General features: G+C 42.2%; 1 protein-coding gene across 1 annotated transcript in view; it reads right to left on the reverse strand.

Moving 5' to 3' along the window:
• The window catches only part of si:dkeyp-23e4.3 (rho GTPase-activating protein 7), a 22,635-nt gene extending 11,552 nt beyond the window's left edge, over nt 1–11,083 (reverse strand). Inside the window, exons 1-7 of the mRNA XM_061702048.1 lie at nt 10,847–11,083; nt 4,968–5,039; nt 3,958–4,039; nt 2,920–2,983; nt 2,088–2,662; nt 1,462–1,642; nt 382–735 (exon numbers count right to left, since the gene is read on the reverse strand). Of these exons, the coding sequence (XP_061558032.1) occupies nt 382–735; nt 1,462–1,642; nt 2,088–2,662; nt 2,920–2,983; nt 3,958–4,039; nt 4,968–5,039; nt 10,847–10,859 (1,341 nt within the window). The 5' untranslated portion in view covers nt 10,860–11,083. The remainder of the gene's footprint in view (nt 1–381; nt 736–1,461; nt 1,643–2,087; nt 2,663–2,919; nt 2,984–3,957; nt 4,040–4,967; nt 5,040–10,846) is intronic.
• Between the last annotated feature and the right edge of the window lie 1,198 nt (nt 11,084–12,281).

The raw sequence follows: 12,281 nt of genomic DNA on the forward strand, positions 1-12,281 counted from the left end.
GATATGTTCCAGACTTGAGGCTGTCACGCTCCCTCCCATTCTGACAGAGGTTGATCCCATTCCATCACAATCCCAAGACAACATTTTACAGAACCCCACTCTCAGCCTCCCCTCCCTTTGTTTTGATTTTTTTGTACTCCCAGTCAATCCTGCTCTGTTTTTATTAATATCTTGAAAGTCACCGGGAGTAGATGGTTTCCATTCCCATCATGGTTTCCACTCCTGTCCACTCCTGGTGACTTTAGCACCCAGTCCTGCCCAATCCTGTGATTAAAAGTGAAATTCACTCCCATCCTACGGGAACCCTGCGGGACCCGGTGGGAATCCCCCCCAAGATATCACCCTCTTATAAAAGGCAATCAATATAGGAAATGTACCCACCTCATCTCCCATCCTCTCCGCATCGCTAACACTGCCCCCGCTGCCACCTTCGCCTTCAGACAGTTGCTGGTCGTCCAGCACATTATCGTAGATGCTCAGGCGGTGGTCCGGCGGGCTCGGCGAGGCCGCGAGTGACGACGCGCCTCGGCGGCCACTGCGTCGCCCCTGGTAACCGTGGAAGCTGCCCGTCCGCCAGTTGACGGAGGACTGGTCCATGATGGGGGACAAGAGGGCGTTTTTGTGGGCGAGGGAGGTGGGAAAGGTGCCCGGTTTGTGGCCATGGGGGATGTGAAAGAGTAAGCTGTCGTGGCTGATGTTGTTGTTGTTGTTGTTGTTGATCTGGTCCGTGTAGTCCTGAGATGGTAAACGAAGGGGAGAAGTCAAAATCAAAAGGGCCATATTATGGAAAATTACTTGTCTAAAAGTAATTGGTTCTCTCTTTGTTAGCTGCCTATTTCTGAAAATGTGTCTGTGAGCGAAAGGTCGGAAGCATTATTCACCGGTGTCCTCACAATCCTGAAGAAAATTGACAGAATAACCGCCCCAACACCAAGTTTCTTCGCCCATGACTTGGCAGGTGAAGACGTGGTGCCTCCATGAGTGACAATACAATCAAATAGCTTTATGGGAGAGGGATATGGTTAAATTAGCCAGTGGTGGCTTCGCGCAACAGCAATTAATTTGCTTTATGGACACAGCGAGTTGAACGTTTCAAGATCTGGAGTGAGTCTCAGTGCCTCCAGAAGTTTCCAATATCACCAAAATAAGCCACTTGATTTTGTCATGGTGATGAAAGTCTTCATTAGCATAAGACAGAAGGCGGTTCCCACCCACCAAAAAAACCCAAGCGATTTCGAATAAAGTGAAACAAGCGAATCTTAAGTGTGCTGTATGAATGTCAGACACCTTGCACTAAGACACTTGGAGAGTGTTTGAAGTTGTAAAAAAAATTGCTATGTCTCCTTTAAGACATTGGGAAGAAAAACACAAAATGACAAGGGTCTGATAAGCAATCCCCACTGATTAAGTGATAATTTCCATTTATCTCTAGGCTTCTTCAATCAAGAGTTTTATACACACCATGGTGCCTGTGTGGTTGTTATTGTGCAGGGTCACTCCCTCGCCCGTTTCGGTGCGTTTGCAGTTACTCCGCACCCGTGTGACTGGGCTCGGCGTGCTGACCGCGCTGCTGCTCTCCGAGTGGCTGTTGCTGCTGCTGCTGCTCATGGCATGTGGGGACGAGGGCGATGAAGATGCACAGCTAGGAAGTACATGTATGAACCAAACAAACGTTAAATGTCAATACAGGGCGTCCTCTGACGTTACAAACGTTAGCTTGGTTAGCTTACACTTAGTATCGCAGGCAGTAAATATGTGCAGTGTGAGGTGAGTGACAACATTTCTAGTTTTTGTTTGATTGTATGATTCTGTAACAAAGAAAAAAAAAAGAGTAGATCGAGAAAGGAGCCCAGAGGAACACCACGTCACCTTGTCTTAACTCATTCACTGCCAGCCTTCCCAGTTAACGTGGATATTTGATTTCTAAAGCCGTCAATGGCAGTGATTAATGCTGTTACTGTTTTTAGTTAGATTGTTTAATGTTTCATATTTTATGCCCTAGAAATATTTCCTACTTCACTACAGTGGAACCCCAATTCACGAACACCTAAAAGTCAATGCCAAGTAATCAATTGAACGATCCATACCTCGAGGGGCCCCTTTCCCCCGCAGGGCCTCGGACCACCCCAGCCAGACTTGCATGGTTCCTTGGTGCAGAGAGGAGGCCCGTTGTCCCTTTCAACCTCAGTTTCTCCATCTTCTTCAGAAGGCTGGTCCCCTTCTTGCGGGGCGGTTTATCAATGACGTAGGTTTCCAGACTCATGGTGGACGATCCTCCACCGCTTTCGCCTCCAGGGGATGGGGGTCCGCTGAACGAGATGTCCAGGGACGGAGTCTTGTTGGAGGAGGAGCAGCGTGACGAGCTCCGGCTGGTAGTCTGATCATCCGTGGCGCTTCTGTTAGGGTCGACATTTTCTCTCTGACTCTTCTGGTTTTGACCTTCGCTGTCAGTGCTACTTGAACTGCGGATGGAGCAGATGTCATGGTGGTCTCGGCCATTCCGGTGGTCACACAAAGACACGTCCTGAGGGGAGTTTAAGGTGTCGGATAAGTGCAGAAGGTCCGTAGAGGAGTCCAGGCGCCGCCATTGTTGCATCCGCCTGTCGTGGATCCACCTGGGGCTGATGGCGCAGAAATCGTCCTCGATTAAGTCTTCATCGCCCTGAAAGACGACACCGTAATTGTACAATATTCACATACAGCTACTCACAAATTCACTACAAACAGTAATTAACCAGTTTTTGTTGCAAATCCTTCCTCAAAAGAGAAGCTTTCAAACACCAACCGACTGAATCATCCCTACGAACTAAATGATGCATAACAAGTAGATTCCACGGTGCGATGCTATTGCACACTAGTGATACGAGTATCAGCTGTCACATTTGAATTACTCTTTTCTTCACCCTCTCAACAACTCACTTGATGTTTGGCTTTTGGCAGGTCGAACCTCATCTCTGCACATTTGTTCAATGTGATCAGTCGCCTGCAAAGAAAAAAAGTGATACAATACATTGGAGATTCTGGTCACCAGGGAAGGACTGAAGAAGCACTACATTAGCTAGATAGCTAGCAAAACAAACAAACAAACAAAAAGGTTTCAAATTTTGTTTAGCGCTACACCATTTTCAACCTAACAGCAACAACAAAATCATCAAAAAACTATGATTATGATTGTTAACTACTAACCTGAAAGCTTGTGTTTTTTTTTTTTGTTTTAAATCAAAGTTTTCCTTTTCCTATATATTTTCATGTATATATATATATATATATATATATATATATATATATATATATATATATATATATATGCATCCATCCATTTTCTGAGCCGCTTCTCCTCACCAGGGTCGCGGGAGCGCTGGAGCCTATCCCAGCTATCATCGGGCAGGAGGCGGGTTCACCCTGAACTGGTTGCCAGCCAATCGCAGGGCAGTGTGTATATATATATATATATATATATATATATATATATATATATATATATATATATATATATTCTCCCTATAAACTATAAAGTCCCCATACAGTAACAAAGTACTCTGTATTTGTACTTTGTTATTTCCAACCACTGCTACATCGATAGTTATTGGTTTTATTTTCCCTTCAATGAATTTGCTATCTGTGAGCACAACTTTTCTTAGCTCCAGTCATTAGCCGGTTGTTTCGTTCCCGGCAGGAATTGTATCATGACTTTTCTAGCACTTTTATTCTACCGTGACATCGCGCCAAAACACAACTTTGCAGCCCGGAGAGAGCTAAAGTGTGAGCTGCCGTCCAAATCTCATTAAAGCCGAACAGGGAAAGTGGCTGCGACTTGCAAAGTGGTTCAAGGACTCCCAAAGTGGCATTAGACGCTTTCTGTGTGGTGTGTAATTATCAACTGCTGCCAGGGTCTGACATGGTGTCCCAAAGGACAAACAGCAGCATTTGCAAGCAAAAAATACCCAATTGTCTCACCTGCAGAGGGAATCCAGAGCATCCTTATCAAGGAAGTAGTGATCCTTCTTCGCGAGCTCCACGTCGATTGGGAACCTGCAGTCTTATACGTAAACACATCAAGTTTACTTTTGGGATTTCCTCAGCAGTCGTATCGGAGTTGACCAAGCTCTGCTGCTATAAATACTGACAGATGTTGCTGTCCACTAACTGGTTTCAAAATGATCTATTCCAATGATAGCAATGTGTGACTCTGGTTAAGATTTGATCTACTTTCTTGCTATTAACCAAGGATGTTCCACAAGTCTCAATACTGGGTCCTGTTCACGTTCCTCCAGCAAGCTTTTAACACACTACAACAATAACTTTGCAACTTGAAACTGATCATTAATGCAGATAAGAACAAATACATTATATTCTTAGGAGCAAGAACCATTGCAAAGAATCCATCACTATGCAAACAAGAAAAAGTCACAGATTACAAATATTAAAATATAAATATTACAAATATATTCAAGTCAACTAAAGAAACATGTTTTTTTTTTAGATTTATACCAGAAAAACACATTTCCCCCGTTGTTTAGAAAATGGTTGTCGGAAGCAGTCAGTCAGTTTCGGATTATGGTGACATTGTCTCCAAGCATGTCTCCACACGAAAACCATTGGGCTCGACGTGAAATATGCACTCGCTCATCTTTCATTTACATAGTCTTGAAAAGCAACTTGCCACTGTACATCAGCACTTTATTAAACTGATCTCTGAACGACCACTCAACATAAAAGTGACCGTTTATTGCTCAAAGTTACCTGGACAGAGACTGAACTCGGTAAAACCGCTTTCAGTTTTTCCGCTACATCCTCTTGGAATACTCGATTACTGCAGTCACTCAAACTCAGCATAATTGTTACCATGTACCATTTAAGAAATACTATTTTTCTTTTTGATTGCATTGATTCGTCATTGAAAATGAGGGCTTGCCTCAATGATCCTTCAAGATATAAATACACATGGGATGATTTGAGTTATTTACCTTTGTACAACTGCGTGTACTGAGGGAAGCCGGCCGCTCGTAGCCAATCGCAGGCCTCCTTGGCTTCGATCTCTACAAAGAAAAAAAAAAAAAAACAACTTTTGAGTCAATGGCAATCCCTTCACGCTCTGGTGGCTTTAAGAGTACAAATATTTGCACTTAATCAGCTGTCTCTTTATTAGCTTTGATTCCAATTGCGTTGAAAATGACCTGGGGGCGCATGCTGGCAATTAATTATCTGTGACAATTTTAATGACAGCTGACTGGCTGAGAGTGGGGCAGCGAACTCGGTCCACTTGGACAGTGAGAATTGAAATTACATTCAATCAAGCGCAAATACAGTACGGTGCAAAATGAGACAAAATATTTTCCCAGCTTCAAGCATCCGTCCTTTTTCTGTAGCGTTTGTCCTCATTAGGGTCGTGCATAAACTCGAGCCTACTTTTCTTTCTTTCTTTCTCTCATTTTCATGGCTTCTTCAGGCTCGCTGTCCTGTGTGTAAGGTACCGATGCGGGATGGGGTGGAAGTCATATGTGAATTTTCCGACAAATAAATGCCAACTCTGATGCTATGCCAATTTACCAGGAATGCAGTGTGAAAAGGGGCAAATGTAGCCGGGCCATACCCCAAACAGACGTCTGGTACTCTACTCTGGTACAGGTGAGTGAATAAACGCAATGAGGAAATATGGCACGATATTATCCTGACCAGTAAAACAAGCCCTCTGGCCGAACAACTGAGCCTATTTCGGGGGGCCTTATGACGGAGATGTGACATTTGAGCTTGAAACGGGATCAAGTGTGCTGGCCGATCAGGTCGCACGTGTTCGTGGAAATCCAAGGGATATGTGGGTGTTACAGCCCTGGTCTTAACAAGCCACTTTTATCCCCTACTAAACCGCCACTACCGCAGAGAAAAAGGGTTGCAACCCCGAGCGTCACATGTTGAAGCACTTTTTTTGGAAGAAACGAGCAGGGAAAACTAGACTAGCAACATTTTCGATGGTCTGTAGCGGTGTACACACATACCGACAATTGTGCCCAATTGGAGCATTTTCCCTCCCTGGCATCTTTTCGTATGTGTCTGAAAGGTTATCCTGAGGGAGCAGCTTCTAGCATTGGATCTGGTGGATTTTTTTCCTCCCCGATCTACTAAAACAGTTGAGGCCGACAATCGTAAATGTTAAAATCGGGCCCTACGCGAGCATTTTTCCTTCTTCATGATCAAATTCATCCAAAGCCCCGATTATCGAATGTCTCGAAAGGATTACCCTAAGTGACTATTTTGTGGTTTAGAGTGTGTGAAGAGTGATTTTTTTCTTTCCCCCTCCACGATATGTTCAGAAACTGGTCGACGTCTACAATCTTCAATTTTGAAACCGGTTAATAATTACGATCACAAATCCGTGTGTGGTCAAGGTGGTTCAGCTGAGACATTCACCACAACAAAAATGACAAGGAGAAGAGCTATTAGTTGCTGGATGTGTTTCCTCGTCGTTTAAAATTCAAAAGTCCCTTTTAGATACTCTCCAGCGAGTTCCTGATCTTCAAGCTGAACACTTACTACACTTGCGAGTAGTTCACTGAGGGATAAAAAAGGTGAAATTCAGCACTCACATGTCAAATGTCAGATGAAATGGAAGCGAAAGAACGAACGCGACCGCCCGGAAGGATTTGCCTGTGTGCTTTCCTGACGTCCGATGACACATAGTCGATGATATGCAGTCGAGTTATTTGATGTTGACAATGAAGCTGGAAATTCAACTAGTCCAGAGATGACAAAACTGTTAAGACTCACACTTGTCTGTCGCTTATAAACTTAACGTAGTTGGATGAGAACAAGTGCAAGAGGTGCTAATGGGAAATCTGACATTTGCACACGTTTCCTTGCTGATGTTCCTAAGGTCCTCGTCAAAGCTATGGGCAAAAAACTAAATGGTAGCTTTCCAACATGTTATGACACTCGCCTAGCAAGGCGGGGTCCCGCTTAATCGGACATCCAAATCTCTTATCTGAGCCCAGAGGGGCCACACCACAACTTCCTTCGACACACAGTCATTCGGAAAAAGGAAAAGGCCTTTACCGACCGCGGGAATAGCCAAACGGGAGCTCGGCAGATAGCATCGCTTACATAAACACGGAGTCGAGGCGGTTTGACGATTGAACGCCAAGGCCCGGCTTTACAGTAAATGTTGTTTCTGACAGGTGTGGAGTGTTTTTTTTCCTCGCCCCGGGCTTAAAACCTCCACACGCTAATTAGGTCAGGCGTGAATTAGCGTCATTTTCAAGCTACCCGCTCTCCTGCTTTTCTATTTCTGTCCATTTCCATTTCCCCCCGCTTACGTAACTTGCTGTCAGATGACAATTGCGCGCTTATTCTGACAGTATCGCACCTCCCTGGGCCGGGTTTGATCTCCTTATCGCTTGTTCGCTAGTTGCCCTGATGTCCTTCAGCCATTATCGAGTTGGCTAGCATTAGCATAGACCAGGATACTTCTTCAAAGTCTTCTCCCCAGAAAACTCACCAAAGAGATACGGTGGAATCTTGACCTATGAGTTTTTTGTTGTTGTTTTTTTTGCTTTGTGTTGTGGGCCAACATTTGATGTACTAGCAAGCGTCAGACACACTAGCACTCGAGTGGAGTGAAAAAAAATACAATTAAAGTTGTGTGGGCAAAGACAGCCACAGTTTCCGCTGCACTTTCAGTCGTTTATTGAACTGGACAAACAGTCTAACACACAAATACAAAATGAAAACACTCGCAAGGAACATGGAACAGATGCTTATCGTGTGGTAGCCAACCTGAGCTAGAATCAGAGCTCCTGATGTCACTCACTAGGCCACGCCCCTTAAAGGTACACATCAACAGAAGAATACTATAGTGTGTGCGACTTTCGGCTTAATTTCACTTGATAAAAACAGTTTGTTTCTTTACTATTCTCTTTTCTTATGTGTGTATATTTATATTTTACATTTCAGTACTGTGCATTTGAAATTCATTTCAGGATGGAAAATTGATTTAATAAACGAGTATCAGAAGAATACTAAACACCGATTCTATGATTCCTAATAAAGGAGTGCAATCTTTGCGTTGTAAATGTATTTATTATGAGTGGACTAAACCGAGCCAGAAGTACTTGTTGTTGTTGTACTTTGCTTGTGTGCTCACAGATGTCCCCCCTCCAAACCCCTCACCCCACCCCCCCACACCATTTCGTAATTACCCGAGGGAAATTGTAATCACATTATGTATAGAGTAACACGCAAAAAAACCTCTTAATTAACCTTTTGGCTCCATCTTTTTTTAATGATAACACCCTACCCTGCACTGAAATAATCTCCGATATTCGCTGCAACCTCTTGTCCTATCTTTAAGCCAAAACAGAATGCAAAAGCGAGAGCAAAGAGCTTTTTTTTTTTTAATTTTTTATTTTATATGTCTCTTGTCCAAGGACATCTTGTTTAAAGAGTCTTTAAAGATTCTATATGCTGAAAGAATTAAGATGAAATCAGGGTTTCACAGGTAACGACTGCGCAGTAATCTTTTGGCATTTAACAGTTGGTGATTAGCTTTAAAACCCTGAATATTAATTGGAAATTTAAGTTTCTCATCATCCATAAGGGCCTCTGAGTCCGTCAAGGTTATGATCATGTCCACAAATGGAAATATTGCTGGTCTGATTTTGTGGTGTACATGAGATGACCAACACAGCACACCACACACATAACGATATCTCCACCGACAATCTGGTAACACATCTCACACCGTAGGATAATCACTAAGGATCATCTTTTAGCGACATTTGACAACCAGGCCTTTCCTGACTTTGAATGGAAGGGGTAAAAAATGCTTATCGTATGTTTGTACCCATCTTAAACTGCCAAATCAGACAGGTTAAAATAATAAAATTTCACATGGAAGCTTCCGCAAGTTAGGTACATCTGCATTATGAGCGAGTGCCAGCACTCTTGTTGCCATCCGTTACTAACAACACTCAAAGTACACTCCAGCGGAAAGACAGTTCCTCTGAATTCCCCCCTCCCCGAACCCCCTCGCACCCAAAAAAGTTTGTAGTTCCGCGCAGAGCTTTAATGAGTTGGGATAAACCCTCCCAAGTTAAGGTGAAGCAAATTGGAGCGACGGCTGGGGATTATTATTTTTTTTTTTTCAAACAAACAAATTGTGATGCGGCGTGTTCTTGATTTCCTTTTGGATTTGTAGCGCTTCGCTGTAAACATGATCAAGTATGTTCATGACTGAAGCTGACAGGAACACAGCACAAAGAGTCAAAATGTCGACACGGATAAGCCACTGACGAGAAAAAAACAAGAGCTAAGTAGGTGATACGTCTGTAGTTCACAAGGGAAGTTGAACTCCCCTGAAAAGCAACACTTAGGAATCCACATTTCCTGTACAAATGTACACAAAATTATTATCCTGATGTCAGAAAAATGCGCCGATAACAATAATAAAATGAAATCGATTGTATGACTTACAGACAACCCCCCACTATATCATGGTTCTTGTTTGCGTCCCCACTTTTATCGCATAATTTTTAGGCAATTGTCTTTTTTGGATTTTACAGTATACAGACAAGTCAGAAATCAGTGTTGTGTGCCTTCACATGTAGTACCACGTTGTGCCACAACATCCGGGGCAGCATTGAGGTGGACTGGAAAAAAATACAGCGTAATTAAGAACCAAGAAGAAGCGGCAGAGAATGTCCCCAACCGAGAGAATATATGCATGCGAGTATTGTTGTATGCTTTGTTTGTTGCTGCTACGAGTGTGTTAAGTTATCAGTTATTCGAGTTTATAATTACCACAACATCGATGCTAATTTCTGTTAGCCTGTCTGTGGTATTTCTCATTGTATGTTAGCATTAAAATAGCAGACTTTTGTAAAACAAACTATATGGTTTGGATGAATATTTTTGGTGTATAAATGTACAATGTTTAATAAAAACAATGTTTAATTAAAATATGTGTCAGTTTAACAAAGTGGAGCTAGTTTACAAAAGCAGTTAGTGCTACCAAATTGGCTATTTTGAAATTATGTTTAGCGACATTTCCAACCTGTATAGCGACCCTATCGAAAAAAACCCCCAAAAACTAACAATAAAAAAAACAGAATATAGGCAGGAGTAATTTTTTACGTTGTTGTGAATTTGACAATACTTTGCGTACTACACAACACTGTACAGTATATAAAATCAGTATATGATAATTCTTAACTGAGTCGTTCGTGCTCAACATTGCCAAAGAAATGGTGCCCATTTGTATGTAGAAAAAGCTTTGACGTTTATCCACGTGTTTGAAACTTTGGACCCGAGGTACGTGCTTCCAGGCCTCAAATATTTTGCTGATGTTGACAGCAAACATGCAGTTTGAGCCGAAAATTTTATGGTGTTGAATTGTTGAACATTTAAAATGTTAAGTCGTTAAATATCGTGTTTACATACCCGTTATATCAAAAGGGGAAACAGCTAGTTTCACATCACTTGCTGGGAAAAGATAATGTCATTGTCATTTGATTTTTCCATAAATGAAGGGGAAAACATGGATTAAAATCACGAATAAGATTTTTTAGATTCTATTTTAAAGACATAAAGTCAAGCCATACAAGCAACATTTCTGCATTTTTTTTAACGTGATTTTTTTTTTTTTTTTGCCGGAAGAGAAAAAGCTCCCTCTATAATCGGCAAACAGACATTCACAGAGGACACGTTTACAGTAGCTAAGGCTGCATCGGCTTCGAATTAATTACTGCTCACGATGCCAATTAAACACCAATCAGCCGCTTATCTGGTGGAGGCCTATTAAAAAGCAGCTGTCATCACAGACACACATTCTATTATGACTCAAACACATACTCACTTGGGATTAACATGCTTGACGCTTGTTAGCAAACTTCCATTTGGATGAGACAAAATACACACAGTAAAAAAAGAAAAGAAAAGGAGTTTGAAAAGACTGAAATCCAAAGTGGGAAAACTTTTACAGTATATCCTGAGTTGGAGCGAAAAAGTTAAGTCCTGGTGTTGCATGTGTCGGGCATCATTGTTAATAAAGTCATTGTTCAACATTTCCCCTCCCTGCCACTCCTCTTCCTCTGGTCGGGACCAGACCATCTAAACACCAGGGGAAATGAGGGGAGAGGGGGAAGTGTCCTAAAAATAACCCTCGAGGGGGGAAATGGTCCCGACATGTGAGCATCAGCGGGGAATTTAGCAGTTAATATTTCTGGGGTTTATTTATTTTTTGTGAAGTGGTGTCGGGCGGTTGGCTCATTTTGGAAAGCTGAATGCAGGCAGGTTGTCGCTCACATGGCTTTCCAATACGGCTCAAAGCAAAAATTCATTTTATTCAAGTTTTAACCCCTAATTCAGGTCCAATTTGACCCATTTTGACATTTAACAGCAATAAAAATAAGGTAAATGTCATTCTTTCACCTTGAAATTTGAGGACTTACTGCAGTGACCAAAAATACAGAAAAATGAAAATATTTAAAGGGGTTTTTCACGCCGCAACAACGAGGCACTCCAAAGCTGCCACGCCAGTGCGGAGTCCCTGTCCACACGCTGGCTGTCACGTCAGACTTAATTAATTAATTATTATTATTAGTTCTTTTTTTTTTTTTTTTTTTTACAATTTTTACCTCTCTCTTCCACCTTCTCTCTGTGATGTGCGCGGAGAGGCGACTCAAAATTACGGCACGCTGCGCCGTTTTAGCCACCCGCAAAAAAATGAGGAAAACTGAAATGGTGAACATTATCCTCAGACATCGACAGTTTTGCATATCTCATTTTCGGAAAGAGTCGGCAAGAACTTAGTGTAAAAAAGAAAAAAAAAAAGGGGAAAGTGAATGTAAAACCATTGCGTAGTCACATCCTTTAGCACATTAGCTAGTGATTCTATTGTCTTGGATTGTACAATTACAAATAGAGCGAACAAGGTAATGAACAAGATTACCATTGAAAAAGCGGCACTCAGGCAAAATGAAAAGGTAACCAAATGGCCCAATGACTGAATGCATAACGTCCTCGCTTCTGTACAACTACTCATGATCGGCACTCAGTCCAAGGTATACCATTAGCGCTAATGGCCTTTGCTTTAACGCGTAGGTGTTTGCGTGCGGGCTTTCAAATGTGAATAAACTCTTAAAAGGGAGAAGCCAGGTCTCGGTGAATCGGTACATTAATTCCCGAGTGGAGGAGCAAAAAGAGTACCTAAACAACTTTTTCAGAGTTTGTTGAGAGGAGACACACTTCTACAACTTTGCCTCAGTTTCAATTTACTCCCTTACATTTGA

This window comes from Phycodurus eques, chromosome 17, assembly GCF_024500275.1.
Source record: "Phycodurus eques isolate BA_2022a chromosome 17, UOR_Pequ_1.1, whole genome shotgun sequence".
NCBI classification, from domain to species: domain Eukaryota; kingdom Metazoa; phylum Chordata; class Actinopteri; order Syngnathiformes; family Syngnathidae; genus Phycodurus; species Phycodurus eques.